This window comes from Sebastes fasciatus, chromosome 22 (genome assembly GCF_043250625.1).
Source record: "Sebastes fasciatus isolate fSebFas1 chromosome 22, fSebFas1.pri, whole genome shotgun sequence".
In the NCBI taxonomy this organism is placed as follows: Eukaryota; Metazoa; Chordata; class Actinopteri; order Perciformes; family Sebastidae; genus Sebastes; species Sebastes fasciatus.
In genome coordinates, this window is record NC_133816.1 from 19,042,960 (window position 1) to 19,058,339 (window position 15,380).

Here is a 15,380-nt window from a genome sequence, read left to right on the forward strand (position 1 = left end):
AAGGAATCTACTCGTAACGGTTAAATAACGCTCCAAAGTTACACTACATTTTGGTGAGGAAAAATTGACATGACCATTTTCAAAGAGGTCCATTGACCTCTGTACTCAAGATATGTGAATGAAAATGGGTTTTATGGGTACCCACGAGTCTCCCCTTTACAGACATGCCCACTTTATGATAATCACATGCAGTTTGGGGCAAAAAATATGCATTTTTTGCATACGGTATAAATGTGTTTGATGAATTAACTGCTGACCTGCTATCTCCACCTAAAGTACCTCTGTTCCCCCCTAAAAAAGACAAAAACGGGTCTAATAAGTTATGAGTTTATTCCTATTCATCAATGTTAATGCTCACGCTACGGACTCTTAAAAGCGATATCATTTTGTTTTTATTTAAATAACCTGTTTACATTCTAAGTTTATGGATGCTTACCTTGTTAGATTATCAGAAGATCATCACTTTATTAGCAGGCTAATTAGCCCATTCGTTAGTTATGTCTTATTAAGCACAAAAATACCTCACTGTTTTTCAAATCTGGCACCTTCAAAAAAAGTAATTGAAAAGACCTGAGTTGTCTTTATAAACAGCTTTTATAAATTCACATTTTAAACACTATACATCCTCAGACAAGATTGTCTTGAGGATTAAATGATTTCAATAGTTGTTGCCCCTTCATTTGACTGCCAGGTCTTTTATGGAGTAACTCCTATCTTCTATAGTGAATAAGAGCACAGCCTGTTGTTAGCCAGCAAATATGACTTATTACTTATGACTACGGTCCAGTTAAAACAATTCCACCTCCGGTGCAAAATCCCCTCAGCTGTCTCAAGCCTCAAGAGTATGTAGACCTCTTTCTGACCTCAGCGCTCCATATCTGTGAGAATATTAGAGCAGGATATTTAGGACCAACATATTTTTGCAGTCTTAAATTCCCGGAGCTCCTTTGGTCTTCTGTGTCCTTCACTCTCAGTCCAGCTGTGAGGCAACTAGATTATCTGATTGCATTTTGAAGACATTTAAAGACAAATTAGAAGGAAAAAAAACAATAAAAAAAGGATGTTTAGGCAGACTCTGCCCATTCAGCTGGCATGAATCATTTATACATTTTGACACCGTGGGGCTGGGCTTAGGTGATGAATGTACTTTCACGCGTGAAGCTGCCAAAATGTTCTGCTGGAACTCCCCACCCTCCCAATGAATATTTTGTGAGGGCAAACACACCACCCCTCTAGCTGGAGTGCTGCCTTGGATCACTCTGAAGAAACACAGACATGAATCCACCCCAGGTGATGGTTAGATCACCCCGACAACAGCCTCAGCCATACTGCTTTTTTTTTCTCTCTCTCCCCGCCGCCTGAAGCGCCAAAGCAGAGAGACAAAGTTGGACGGGGGAGAAGTAGTCGGGTACACGAGAGACAACGAGATGGCAGAATCATGTCAGAAGTAATAGTAGAGCAACATGAAGTGGGTGTAGTGAGCAGGGAGAGCATCCTTGGTTCACCCAGACAATCTGGGATCAACGCGCATGCTGGAAGGGATCCACCCTGCTGGAGAGATGCTCAAACTCACGAGCAAAAAATGGTCAAATCAGAATTTCAGTTTTTATCTTGGTCAAAAAAAATCTCTTGTTATTATTTGTATGGCAAAGTGCATTCATTTCTTGTATACTAACTTCAATAACAGTAGTCTGAAAAAATTGGTTTAGATACCGGTACTATTAGTATGTAGAATAACACAGCAGTATTTTTTTTCATGGTACCTTACTGTATGTTACAGTGTTTTTTTTGGTAAATCTTCATTTTACAGATCCACAAATTTCATGGTAATTAGGGGATAATTAGTTAATTGAAATTTCTTTGGAATTATTGCCAAATTACCCCAATATTTACCTCAAGATTTATCGGAAATGACTTAATTATAAACATTATTTAATAATTATATTTTGCTATTTCCCAATAGCTGATAATTTATTTAATAATATAATAATACATTTAATTTATTAGCAAATAACTTCTTTGAAATTTCTTAAAAAAACTCCCTAAATCATGACATTAGCTACCAGGTTGTGTAGACAATAAGTCACATAATGGTGAGATTTGCGTCTGATCAGAAGTGTCTTCTATTAGTTTTCCACCTCCGATGAAGAACCGCTTCTCAAGCCTAAGGGCCCTATTTTAACCATTATATGCTATTTAAGCATATAATTATTAAATAATGTTTATATTAAGTAATTGTCGATACATTTTGAGGTAAATTTTGGGGTAATTTGGCAGTAATTCCAAAGAAATTTCAAATAAGTTACTTGCTAATTATCACCTAATTAACATGAAATTTGCGGATATGACGTTACTCAGACTACAACAATAAAAGTGTTAACTTCCTTCTTCCTTTTTTTCCCAACCCCTAATAGTTATGTAAATTTGCACACGCTCTTAGTGTCATAGGAATTTTTGAGGACTTGTTTCCTCCTTAACTTGATTTGCATACATTTGTGAAAAGGGACTCTGATCTCAAGCAGCTGAGTCACACAAACTGCCCTCGCAGCACAATCTTAAGGCTTCTGGACCTGGATGCTGACCAGCTCGAGACACGCACTTCACCCTGACCTCTGACCTTTTACAAGAGAATTTCTCTTTGGGGATCAGGAGGGAACAGAACATTATTATTATAGCACCCTTTTGACCCTGAATCTATATACTGGCATATAGAAAATGATTTGTATCTTTTCTTAATGCCCACTCTGTGCTTTTGTCTCTTGGTGTTTGTCTCTGCCTCTGTCTTCAGGACCCCACCAATGGCTACTACAACGTGCGAGCCTCCACCCACGATGAAGGCCGCCCTGCCTCCCGCTCCACCTTGCACTATTCTGACTACCGCTCCCCTGGGGGAACACCAGGGGGAGCTGCATCTATCAGCAGCAGTGCCGGAGGCTCAGGAGCCACGGCCAGCGGAGGAGCCCCCGGCCCCCCCGGCCCCCTCACCTCCCCTGGCCGCCCCCAGGCCTGCTATGACCCCCGGCCCCCATCCAGACTGTCCCACATCAGCTACGCCCAGTTCAACACCTTCACCCGCGCGGGCCAGAGCCAGCAGCCCCCGCCTAACCCCGCCCCCGTCGCCAGCGACTTCCCGGGAGACTGCAGCCTCCTGGACTCCACCTCCCAGCTGGCCTACGACAACTACGGATACCCGTCGCATTACCAGACCTACCGCATGGGCTTTGCCCCGTCCAGCCTGGCGCCGCTGGAGGCCTGCCCGTCCTACGAAATGTACGGGGTCGGAGCTGGGGTGGGACCTGGGGTGGGACCCGGGGTGGGACCCGGGGTGGGACCCGGGGTGGGACCCGGGGTCGGGGGCCCTGGGGTCGGCGTGGGCCCTGGGGGCCCCGCTCCATCGGGATCAGAGACTGGACTAGGGAAGTACGGCAGCTCCACTCGCTTCTCCTACACCTCGCAACACTCTGACTACTCCCACAGCCGACACACACAGAGGATGCAGACTCACGTGTGAGATCACCTCACAGTCTTAGCAGAGCATGAGGACGCATCTTATAAATAGTGTCACATCCGAAAAACACACAAACACACACACACACACACACACACACACACACACACACACACACACACACACAATCATAGATTTACACGCACATATTTTCACACAGAAAAAACATCACACAGAGTCAGGAGACCATGCCCATGAGACAGGGAGCAAAATGAGAAACAGGAGAAAGAGAGAAAAAGGAGTTTTAGCGAGACAGGGAAGGGAAATTCCACACAATTTTGAATTCCCTCACTCCCGATGTGTTTGTATAATCTGAGCTCTGAAAGAGCGGACGGCGCAAGTCACAATCAAGACTGGGAAAGAGAGCGAGAAACCAGAGAGAGGACGAGAGATCACAGATCTTTGGAGCCCCGTAGCTTTTGCTACGAACTATTTGTAAATGATGAGAGAGAACGTCTTAACGGCAAAACGGACTCAAATATGGTACGCGCTGATCTGGAAAAACCTCAACCAGTGGAAGTCATTTCTGGCCACCATTTGTTTTTGTTATTTTTTGCTGGTTGTCTTACTCAATGATCATAGAGCACATATATATATAGTATCCCAGAATGCCCTTCTGTACAGTGGTACACGCCATCATGCCTGTTGGGCGGCGACGGCGTGTAGGTGGGGCCCCGGGGGGTGGTGGGTTGTCATCATTTTGCACTGCATCTACAGTATTCATGCTTAGACGTCCCTTATCTATATCTGTGTAATGTCTTCTTTTTATTTGCACACCAGACTAGAGCTTTGTATTCTATTTTTTAACATTACAGAATTATTTTTGTCTATGTAAAAACATGTAATGTGTATGTATGGACCAAAAGTTTGAGCCCACTTAACTCGGGCGTTGGTGATTCCGCTGAGTGAAGAGTTGTGTCAACGGGGGCGTATTTCACATCAGAAGGGTATATCAGTGTATAAAAGAAACCTAGTGCCAAGTGTTCATGTTGTTCTTCACCTTAGACCATGTATATGCAGTAGAAGCTCCTTCTATTGGTGACTGTTGCTTTACAAACCAGGCTTGGGGCCTTGAGTCATTCCCAGACATTATCGTAGGCTTAAAGGAGCTCTTTTTGTTTTTTCTTCCTCCTCAGAGCTCCTAACTACAAGCTTGGTGCAGACAGAGAGAGAAAAACACAGATGTTGGGTTTAGAACTGAGTGGCCTTATAGGGGAACATGTCGTACATTTCCATTTTTGAATCATTCCTCATCGTCTGTCTGCCAAAAAAACGGCCGGAGGAGAATGTGTACGGAGAGGTTCAACGAAGGCTTGTCCACAATATTGACATGTAGTAGTGTGTGTGACTGCGGAGTGCGTGGGTGTGTGAGTGTGAAAGAGATCAAGAAGGAGTGTGTGGGCATTGGCGCGCACATCGATTTGTACAGCGTGTTTGTATAGATGTGTGAATGACTGTATGGGGAGGCATACTGTAAACACGCAGCGCCCGACTTCGAGTGTGCGCGCGCGGCTATTGTATGCATGTCCGTGTGTATACAGTATGCATGTCTGTGTCTTATGTGTGAGGGTGTGTGTGTTTCAGTATATGTCCATATCATTTTCTCTCACAATCCTGTTACAGTACTTTTATACCTCTGGTAGGACTGTATCCTGTATTATTGTGTCTTTGAATTTAGAAAAATCCAATGTTTATCTTATTGTACTGTTCTTCGTAGCAGAGACAAACTGTTCAAAAAGATGTACAACGAACGTTATCAAACTCTCATTTTTTAATTTCATTATCTTCAATATTTTTTAAAAATGGTATGTAATTATTTTTCCACAGTATTACATAAATAAAAGCACTGTTTTTTATAAAAAAGCGGAGTTTGTCGTCTTTGGGTCCATTTTAGGACAAGATCTACATTTTAAATATGTGTTATATGCTTAGACACAGAATAGCAGTGTTGTAGTCAATACCACCTAAACCGAGACCAAGTTATGACCAAGACCAGAGTGTATTGAGACTGAGACAAGACCAACACTTTGAGGGGTTGAGACATGACACACGATAAAATGTGGAACATGCAAACCAAAGGCACTCCTCATATTGATCTGAAAGATCCACATCCCATAAAAACACCCACAGAAAACATTAAAATTCCTCTTCATTTGCCTCTTTCATTGCCATGTATACTATATATGTGTGTATGTATAAGTGTACCATGAGAAATGTCTTGAAAAAATAATCAAAAGGCATTGCGGAGGTGAATTTTATGTGTGGGAACTCTCCTAAGTTTTTTATGAACAATCACAGTAATGATGTTAACAAATGAATGAGAAAAATGCACAGTCAATTTAGTGATAGCCCTGCAATTGTGGCCTTGACCGACACACATACTCCTCACCTAACTGGAACGCACCACCTGCCCAGGTAAGTATAGGGTGAGCTAAAAGGATAACAAATCATACAAAATAATTAAGTAAGATTTCTCAGTTACTGCTGACATCACAATTTACATTTATAGGCCCACATACACACCAAATTTAATAGAATCTAATTTATTTCAGAAATATATTACTCCTATAAACTCCTTAACAGTGGGCTATCCTTATTGTAAATTGTTCCTATATTTATCATATATTTATATATATTAATTTATTATTATTTATCATATATTATCCAGTTTAAATACATAATTTATTTGGAAAAAACTACACTGCACATTACTGTAACATGTATTCTACTTTATGTATGATGCTACATCACACCAATAGGTGGCAGACACGCACACTCTGGTTACACACGTGGTGCGCCTCCAAAACAACAACAGAAGAAGAAGAAGAAGAAGACGACGCTCGTCTACGTCATGACGTCATTGGGGCAGACGACCAAGAGCCAAGATGGCAGCCACGATGTTGAGGTCGCTTACCAAACTAGGACGTCCTTCAACTAAACTCATATTAAACAGCAGTCTGCTGGGTCCTGGCTGTACTGTGGTGCAAAACAGGTAAGATAGCACACTTTACTCTTCGTGTGGACACTGTATTACCAGCTGTCTTAGCTTTAAAGTCCACATAAAGATGCACACAGAGATGCTAATGTTAGCATAATGATACATAAGATGACTTTTTGGTTTCCTAAAATATGTTTGAGTCTCCTCCTTACTTTCTTTATGAATGGAAAACGTCTTGGCATGTATCTATTATAGCAACGTCGTCATTGAAGCTCTTATAGGTTGCAGGTTAGATAAGCTTTCTTGTTGTCTAGTTGTTACCTAAGCTGTCAGTCATTTGATTAGCTAACTGTGTGCCAGTGTTTACCTCACTGTTATGCATCCTTTATGCTCTGTGTAAGGTCAGAGTATGTCCCCTTGCATCCTTTATGCTCTGTGTAAGGTCAGAGTATGTCCCCTTGCATCCTTTATGCTCTGTGTAAGACCAAAGTATATCCCCTTGCATCCTTTATGCTCTCTGTAAGGTCAGAGTATGTCCCCTTGCATCCTTTATGCTCTGTGTAAGACTAAAGTATATCCCCTTGCATCCTTTATTCTCTGTATAAGGCTAAAGTATATCCCCTTGCATCCTTTATTCTCTGTATAAGGCTAAAGTATATCCCATATTTTGCAAGATTTATAAACAAAACTGATCAGTTTCTGGTTATGAGGCTGTAAGATGAGTTAACAATGTCTGTTTGCAACCATTCTAGCTAAAGACATTTAATGCAAATGGAACAATAAACAAATATCTCAGGTCCATTCTTACTCAACCAGTCAGTCTCTAGATCTTCATCCTCCTAAATTCCTCACTAGTAGAGGTCAATTTTCGATAAGATTTAGGGGAAGCAAATTATGGAGTAGCTTTTCACATCTATCAATAAACTGTTCATCTGTAAAATGTTTCAAAAGTTGCTTAAAGGATCATTTAATTGCTGTTTTGTAATTGCTTTTCCCCATGTTGTCCATGTATCTGTTTTTATTTTTTCCCACTCACAATGTTGTTTGAAGAAGTCTTTATAGATATTTAAATCAATATCCTCCTCACAAACACTAACCATACACTTCCACGCAACACACACACACATTTGTCTTTTTTTATATATTTACTGTATTGTTATTGTTGTTATTATATATATCTTGTCCTAATTATTTATCACTATTATGTAGTCATATTATTTCTTTATATTAATCTTGTCTCTAGGTGAAGGCTTCTGATAAGCCCAGTGGGTTTCTTCCTGCCCTTTATATTTTTCATTTATTTATTTTGTCTTAAATTGTGCAAAATAAATAAACAAACAAAACATAGATAAAGAAAACCTGCCTTTTATTAATTACTACCAGTCACTAAAATCAGTTTAGAGGTCTCTGAAATGGTCTTCATCCCTACATGTGCTGATTATGTAGCACCCAAAGTCAAGAGGACTTGAACTTGGCTTGTTATTGATGTGTTCTTCTGACACCATAGGAGGTCTATAGGTACTTAAATAGCCATGTATTGATGTAATGCAATAATTAGCATTAATAAATACATTTTGCAATACTAGCATAATCCATATCTACTGCTCTGCGTGTCTCCCTTATCAGCCAAGATGATTATCAGTTGTCAGGCAAGCACAATGTAGCTTACATCATCACCCTTTCTAGATTAATTTTGGCAACATGCAAGTAGCATGAGAGGTGGATCCTATCTATCACTATAATCCTATTTTTGTAACTTTTCACATGTGTGAATTGGGTCAAAACTGAAGGTTTACTAACACAACCTTGCCTCAATAATATTTACCCTAACACCACAGATGAGTTAACCACAGTGAAGAGTAAACAGTATCTGTTTGCAACCATTGTAGCTAAAGATCTTTTATGCAAATGGCACATAAATAAAGAAAACCTGCCTTTTATTAACGACTACCAGTCACTAAAATCAGTTTAGAGGTCTCTGAAATGGTCTTCATTCCTACATATGCTGATTATGTAGCACCCAAAGTCAAGAGGACTTGAACTTGACTTGTTATTGATGTGTTCTTCTGATACTATAGGAGGTCTATAGATACTTAAATAGCCATGTATTGATGTTGCATAAATAAACACATTTTGCAATACCAGCATGATCCATATCTACTGCTCTGCGTGTCTCCCTCATCAGTATGATTCATATGATTATCAGATTATGATTATCAGATGTCAGGCAAGCACAGTGTAGCTCAGATCATCAGCCTTTCTAAATGAGGTTAAAATCTCTCTGGCAACATGCAAGTAGCCTGAGAGGTGGCAACTATCTAGCACATAGCCAAATGTGTGAGTTGGCTCCAAACTGAAGGCTTACTAACACAATCTTACCTCATGTTACATCACTCCCAATTCATTGTCTATGGAGCAGCTCCACACTTTATACCCTATGACAGTTTTAGCACTCTAGTTTTTGTATTTGGGAGAGAGTTGTTCATGTTTACTAATATTTTTTGGACTGTCTTAGACCACAGGAATAACATGTATGAATTTTGAAAATGGGCGTAAATCCCCTTTAAGTATATATTTCAATGTTTTGTTCCGCAGGCAGAAACAATGGCAGCCAGATGTGGAGTGGACAGAGCAGTTTGCCGGGGCAGTGATGTACCCCACTGCCATCAATGAGAAATGGACCCCACCCCCCTGGAATGGTACCATCCCACACACACACAGTCGCACTTTTACGGCTACTAGTTAAAGCCTACTTGTTTTTTTCAAGACGTTATTTATCTAAATCAAAAGGCAAATGTTGGGTTGCCAAGACAGTGTGAAATCACATACTATGCACTACATACTCAACAGGTGTACTACCATTCAACATTGGATTCTGGCCTGTGGTGCCAGAAGAGGGCCCAAATGAGCATTACACATTTGTTCACTCTGCAGTTGAAGTGTAAACGTTTTTTTTCCCGAGGACATGGACATAAACTTCACCAGTTTCATATGTTAGGTGTAAAAAGCTGCTATTCTTGCTTTCTTAGTTCTTATTTGGATTAGATAATCAGATCCTGAAGCAATACTTAGATTTTTACTCTCAGTGCTTTCATTTACCTTATCCTGCACGATATTGCTTTGTTTCCTTCTCACAGACAAAGATCCTCCTGCAGAGAAGGATGTGTCCAACCTGACCATCAACTTTGGTCCCCAGCATCCTGCAGCTCACGGCGTGCTGCGTCTGGTGTTGGAGCTCAGCGGAGAGTCCGTCAAGAAATGTGACCCCCACATCGGCCTGCTGCACCGCGGCACAGAGAAGCTCATCGAGTACAAGACCTACCTGCAGGTACTAAACCACTTGCAATATCTGTAGGGATTCTCTATTCTCTAATATTTATTAGGTCATGCTTTGAATAGCTCATTCTCTATGTATGCATGTATAGAAGTTTGTCAAATCAGGAAGTGCTCCTCTTGCTCTTAACCAGGTTAAGAAGCCGCAGTTGTGGTGGATTCAAAGGACACAACAGTAAATTACAACACAACGAACTTCCCATTTTACTGTTTTCAACACAACAACATACTGAGAAGCATGAGCTGGACTTACTGTGTGAAAAATAGATGGTGCAAGAGCATGGGAGCATCTCACCCCCTCACTTGAAAGTGACAAAATTAAACTTCTTGATCAAAGATTAAGAGGACCTTTATCATGTGTCATTTGTTGCATAATTCTTGGGTAAGTCCCTTACCCAGTACGCCTCAGTTCCTCTTCTTTTAAATGCTACAGGCTCTGCCCTACTTTGACCGTCTGGACTACGTTTCCATGATGTGTAATGAGGAGGCCTACTCTCTGGCTGTGGAGAAGCTGCTCAACATCCAAGCTCCACCGCGAGCGCAGTGGATCAGAGGTACACACTAGAAATGGTTTGGTGTCCGCAGGTTCTATAAGGCCTTAAAATGTCTCCAATATATTTTAGATGATCTTATTTGTCCACCATTGATGACAGGCTTTCCTATTACACTTTATTTTGATGTGCATATGGAATTATATAGAGCTGCCATTCATAAGATATTCAGTTTACCCCAAAGACAATTGTGAATCTTATTCTTTTTGGTCAATAGACTCATCAACTTTAAACGGTTTGTTGTGTTCTGTGTTGTGTTTGCAGTTCTGTACGGAGAGTTGACTCGCATCCTGAACCACATCATGGCCATCACTACGCACGCCCTTGACATTGGTGCCATGACCCCCTTCTTCTGGATGTTTGAGGAGAGAGAAAAGGTAATGATCAATCTGTCCGGTGTTCTTTTTAAAACTTAAAACGCGTGGAAAATGCCAGCTGTGCATCCTTTTTCATCATCCGTTTTCATCCTGCTTGGGAGGTTGCTCTCCTTTCGCGCTTGCCGTTACTAAGCAGCCAAAACCTGCATGCTGCAATGATGATGATGACGATAAAGTTGCGGTAATTTAGCAGTAAAAGCTTCACTGACTAAACTAAACAAAGTCAAAACAAAGAGAACATGGATTTCCAGCAGCGTAAATCCCTGACAGTAGCTTTACTGCTCGATTTCTCTCAATTTGGCTGACCTTTCAACAGGATGTTGTGACGTCCTCGGACAGAAAAGGGGGAAGCCAGTAAAATAGTCCGTGGGACAGATGTAAAGCTCTGGCTAGCCCTGCACTTCTCCTTCATATATTAACCGTAGACGGATATTTACAGAAGAAAGAAAAGATATCTGCCGGCTCTGATTGGTTGATCCTTGTGCACGCTGATGCGTTCCAAAGGTTCGCAGCCGTCGCGCTCTGAAAAATAGACACTTGGGAACGCTTGCACGTCACAACGGCGTCGTCACGCATTTGAGCGCGCCTGCTGCGCATCTACATTGACAACAAGGGATTTGAGGGTGCAAAAAACGCGGCATTTGAACAGCCTCTTGGACTGCATTAGTTGTGTCTAGCTATATACCTTCTACCTAGGCCTCAGGAAATATGCACTTGTTCTGTTGTAGGTTTTCTTTGCGCAAGCTCTGCCCCGAACATTTTCCCTGACACAGCTACTTTGATTTCCAGTCAGATCAAAACCACTTCCACAATCAGTTTGCCCTCAAGCTAAAAGCCTGATCAAATACCCTGCAAGGTGATCGATAGAACACCAGTGAAGTTCTTAGATTGACTACTTGAAGCTCTCTAACTGTGTCACCCTTGTTTCCTCTCAGATGTTTGAGTTTTATGAGCGTGTGTCCGGAGCCAGAATGCACGCTGCATACGTCAGACCTGGTGGTGTGCATCAGGTAGGAGAATTCATTGAATCATGCCTGTCGTTCATTTTTATCACAATATAACGCTATCTCTTTGGGGAATGTGTATCAAGCATATGAGCTGCAGATCACTTTATAAATCAGATTATGATTCATGATCAGTGAGGTGCTAATGATCTTAAATGTGTTTCAGGATATGCCCGTCGGCCTGATGGACGACATCTATGAGTGGTGCAAGAACTTCTCCATCAGAATCGATGAAGTGGAAGAGGTGAATGACTTATCGTTTTGTAAATCCCCGCAAGCTCTTAACGTGGGAAGGATGTGGTGAAGACTATCAGTGAATGTTCATATTTGTTGGATTTCCTCTGTGCAGATGTTAACCAACAATCGCATCTGGAAGAATCGTACTGTGGACATCGGGGTGGTTACTGCCGAGGAGGCCCTCAACTACGGCTTCAGGTAGCCAGCTAATTGTTATGAAATGCACCACTATTTTAGTTAGTTAGTTTAGCAGAAATGTGTATTAACTCTGATATTTATCACCGCTCTCCTCGCCCCCCTCCACCAGCGGAGTGATGCTGCGAGGGTCGGGCATCAAGTGGGACCTGAGAAAGTCTCAGCCTTACGACAAGTACGACGAAGTGGAGTTTGACGTCCCCATTGGAAGCAAAGGAGACTGCTATGACAGGTAAAAGATTAGCAAATGGCTCTAGTTGCTCATCCTTTTTCAATCCCGTTTTCACCAAATATGCTACATGTACCTGTGAGATAATTTCTTCCTGCATCGTCACCAAAATCATCACCTTACCACCACTCATTTATTAGTATCAAACACATTTAGACATCGAACACCCACTCACACTTTGAATTGCAGTGGTATGTCATTGCTATTTTGTAAAAGCTGCATTGAAAAAACATATAAAATTCTGCAGCCAGTATGCCACATCATTTAAACATTCGACATTCAATCTAGCACGGTGTCTATTAGACGGGATTTTATGGCATTACTGGACAACCATATACCAATATTACCCCTCCTCCCCCGGCTCTGTAATCTTTTTTTGTTTCCTGCCTTAATACGCTGTCGTAGTGAGCTCAATGTTGCTGGTTGAGGCAGCATAGGCTTTCTATCCTGCACAGTTCACTGTCACACAGTCTGAGAGATTAATCAAACTGAGCTGTCAGTGTCGAATACAACACAGTAATCAAAAGTGCTTTGTTGGGAGAGAATTAAAAGAAATGACCTTTTGTTTGAAAGGACAGACGCAGTTTGTGTGATCAACTCCTCACCGATGATCTCTACAGAATGACAACAAGCTGATCACGATTTACGGATGCACAGTATTATCAGCATCTGTAACGTACTCTGTGTGTGCTCCAGGTATCTGTGCAGGACGGAGGAGATGAGGCAGTCCCTGAGGATCATGCACCAGGCGCTCAACAAGATGCCAGAAGGAGAGATTAAGGTGGATGATGCCAAGATTGCACCACCCAAGAGGTCTGAGATGAAGGTGAGCAAAGTGGGGATGCTTGAACCTACCTCACAATGTTTTCTTGACGGTGCATCTCTAGCTGTTACTTTAGGAAGCGCTTTATTTATGTAGCAATATTACGTCAATATCGCAGTCGATCATGTTCATTTAATTGCGGGAAGACAAAATCCAATTTGATTAATTGTGCAGCCCTAATTTCCCCCTGTGCTTCACCCTTTCTATATGTTAATTAAATGTCAGCAGTGTCACTAATTTGTCTTCACACTATTCTGCTGTGAAATGCACTTCTATTTCGGCTGCCTCCGAGGCTTGACATCACCTCAGTGTTACAGTTTTACATTTCTGTCAACATGCGCAAGACTCAACTTCCTCTAACGTTTGTGTGCAACATTTTCAAAAGAGCTGCTGAGACGTAACATGTTTTATGTGCTCCTTGTCCCTAGATGTCCATGGAGTCTCTGATCCACCACTTTAAACTGTACACAGAGGGCTACCAGGTCCCCCCGGGGGCCACCTACACAGCTGTGGAGGCACCCAAGGTGAGATCGCTCATAATGTGTATTGACCCCATTTTCCTCTTAGTAAACATGGTGACGTTAACAAAGTAGCTCCGACTTAATGTTTCATACACACTCTTGTCAGAGCGTAGGAAAGTAGTGCTATTGCCGGATGAGTGACAACAGCTAATTTTCTGTGTTGTATGACAGCATGGAGGAATTATTAAGATGCCTATAGGTAACTATCCTTCAGTAAAGTCAGTCAAAAAGAGAGTCGTACAATATCGGCGAAGCGTTTCAGAGATGGAGAGAAAGGGTTGCTAATAGTTTAGCCTTCTGCTAACCGCAGCTCACAGCTGCAGTTAGGAGAAGTCTAAATATTAGCAGTCTTTTCTCTCCATCTCTGAAACGCTTTGCCGATATTGTAGCTTGCTAGATTCTCGAATCACAGTTTGTCATCTCAAATGTATGTGATATCTCAATTCTGGCACCAAACAACACAGCAAGATGACATATTCGATGTGTGACTTTAGCCCACTGCTAGTGTTAGCCTCCAGTCTTTCCTTTGTTTTGCCTCCAGCTAACACGGTGACGTAACCGTGACACAAAAGGGTCTATAATATTTCTGTATAAAATTGCCTTTTTTTTTGTTATTTTCCTCTGATTAGCTGTGTAGTACAATAATCCGTCGCAAACAAAAAGTGTACAACTCAAGTATACACAAGTCTTAATTAATTGGAGGCCTTCAGGGCTTTGTTGTGATGCAATATGCTTACTACGGTGTATTTTGTGTGTTGCTTACAGGGAGAGTTTGGTGTTTATCTGGTATCGGACGGCTCCAGCAGACCCTATCGCTGCAAGATCAAAGCTCCTGGATTCGCTCACTTGGTGCGCACTTTATATTTAAATATTAAACACACACCGGGTATCAATTATTCAGCACGTTTAACGGCTTGTCCTTAAGGCTACTTTTAGTTCATTAAGTAGATTTTATAAAGTACTATAGAACCATTTTTAAAAGTGTACAGAACCCCCTCCTCCTCTTCCTCCTCCTCTTCCTCTCCCTCCTTCCTGCTCATCTCTTAGCTCATGGGTACATGAACTGCTGTTTAACGTAGTCATTTGAATTTTGGTCTTCAAGGCTAAGAATGTCTTTATAGTTGCATAAACAAACTATTAGAGTAGTTAGTGCGTTAACTTCAGGCTATAATCTCATGAATTATGAATATTCAGTTTTATAAACCTTGAATAGCCGGTTATGCTGAATGTTAATAAATGTTTTCTTTTTTAGGCTGGTCTGGATAAAATGGCCAAAGGACACATGCTGGCTGATGTGGTGGCCATTATCGGTAAGAAAGTGCTTATTGTTCAGCTTCAGAAGGGCGATACTTCAAAGAATATGAGTTTTTGTGTGACGTTGTACTGAGCCCTTTTCTTCTTCTTCTTCTGACAGGTACACAGGACATTGTGTTCGGCGAAGTTGACCGCTAACGTGATGCTGCGAATGCGTTGGATCCTCTCCTTCACACATCTGTGCGTCGGGTTCTCTTCCTGTTCACTAGTCACTGTCGTGAGGCAGATGACTCTGCTTATAATCAGTGATGTACAATGCTCCAAATAATCCTAATAAATATTTTATGACTGAAAAGCAAAGTAGTGAGATGTGCTTTTTTACCGTCACGTTGGAGTAGGGTGTTTTTTAA

General features: G+C 41.5%; 2 protein-coding genes across 3 annotated transcripts in view; both read left to right on the forward strand.

The window, feature by feature from the left end:
• kirrel1a (kirre like nephrin family adhesion molecule 1a) overlaps positions 1-5,371 on the forward strand; it is a 38,351-nt gene extending 32,980 nt beyond the window's left edge. For both annotated transcript variants that reach the window (XM_074622787.1, XM_074622788.1), the window contains exon 15: positions 2,789-5,371. In XM_074622787.1, the coding sequence (XP_074478888.1) occupies positions 2,789-3,511 (723 nt within the window). In that variant the 3' untranslated portion in view covers positions 3,512-5,371. The remainder of the gene's footprint in view (positions 1-2,788) is intronic.
• A 970-nt stretch (positions 5,372-6,341) lies between these two features.
• ndufs2 (NADH:ubiquinone oxidoreductase core subunit S2) lies at positions 6,342-15,330 on the forward strand. The gene is made up of 14 exons (XM_074622796.1): positions 6,342-6,500; positions 9,042-9,145; positions 9,584-9,774; positions 10,213-10,333; positions 10,595-10,707; positions 11,643-11,717; positions 11,878-11,955; positions 12,061-12,146; positions 12,256-12,375; positions 13,069-13,198; positions 13,624-13,719; positions 14,482-14,565; positions 14,969-15,026; positions 15,131-15,330. The coding sequence occupies exons 1-14, from the start codon at positions 6,394-6,396 to the stop codon at positions 15,166-15,168; spliced, it is 1,401 nt and encodes a 466-aa protein (XP_074478897.1). The 5' UTR covers positions 6,342-6,393; the 3' UTR covers positions 15,169-15,330.
• Positions 15,331-15,380: the final 50 nt, after the last annotated feature.

Excerpts from the sequence above, each read along its gene's own strand:
- ndufs2 (XM_074622796.1), top strand. The coding sequence starts at position 6,394 with ATGGCAGCCACGATGTTGAGGTCGCTTACCAAACTAGGACGTCCTTCA. Across the intron at positions 10,334-10,594 it reads GCGAGCGCAGTGGATCAGAG|TTCTGTACGGAGAGTTGACT; the intron begins GTACACACTAGA and ends TTGTGTTTGCAG. Across the intron at positions 11,718-11,877 it reads GACCTGGTGGTGTGCATCAG|GATATGCCCGTCGGCCTGAT; the intron begins GTAGGAGAATTC and ends AATGTGTTTCAG.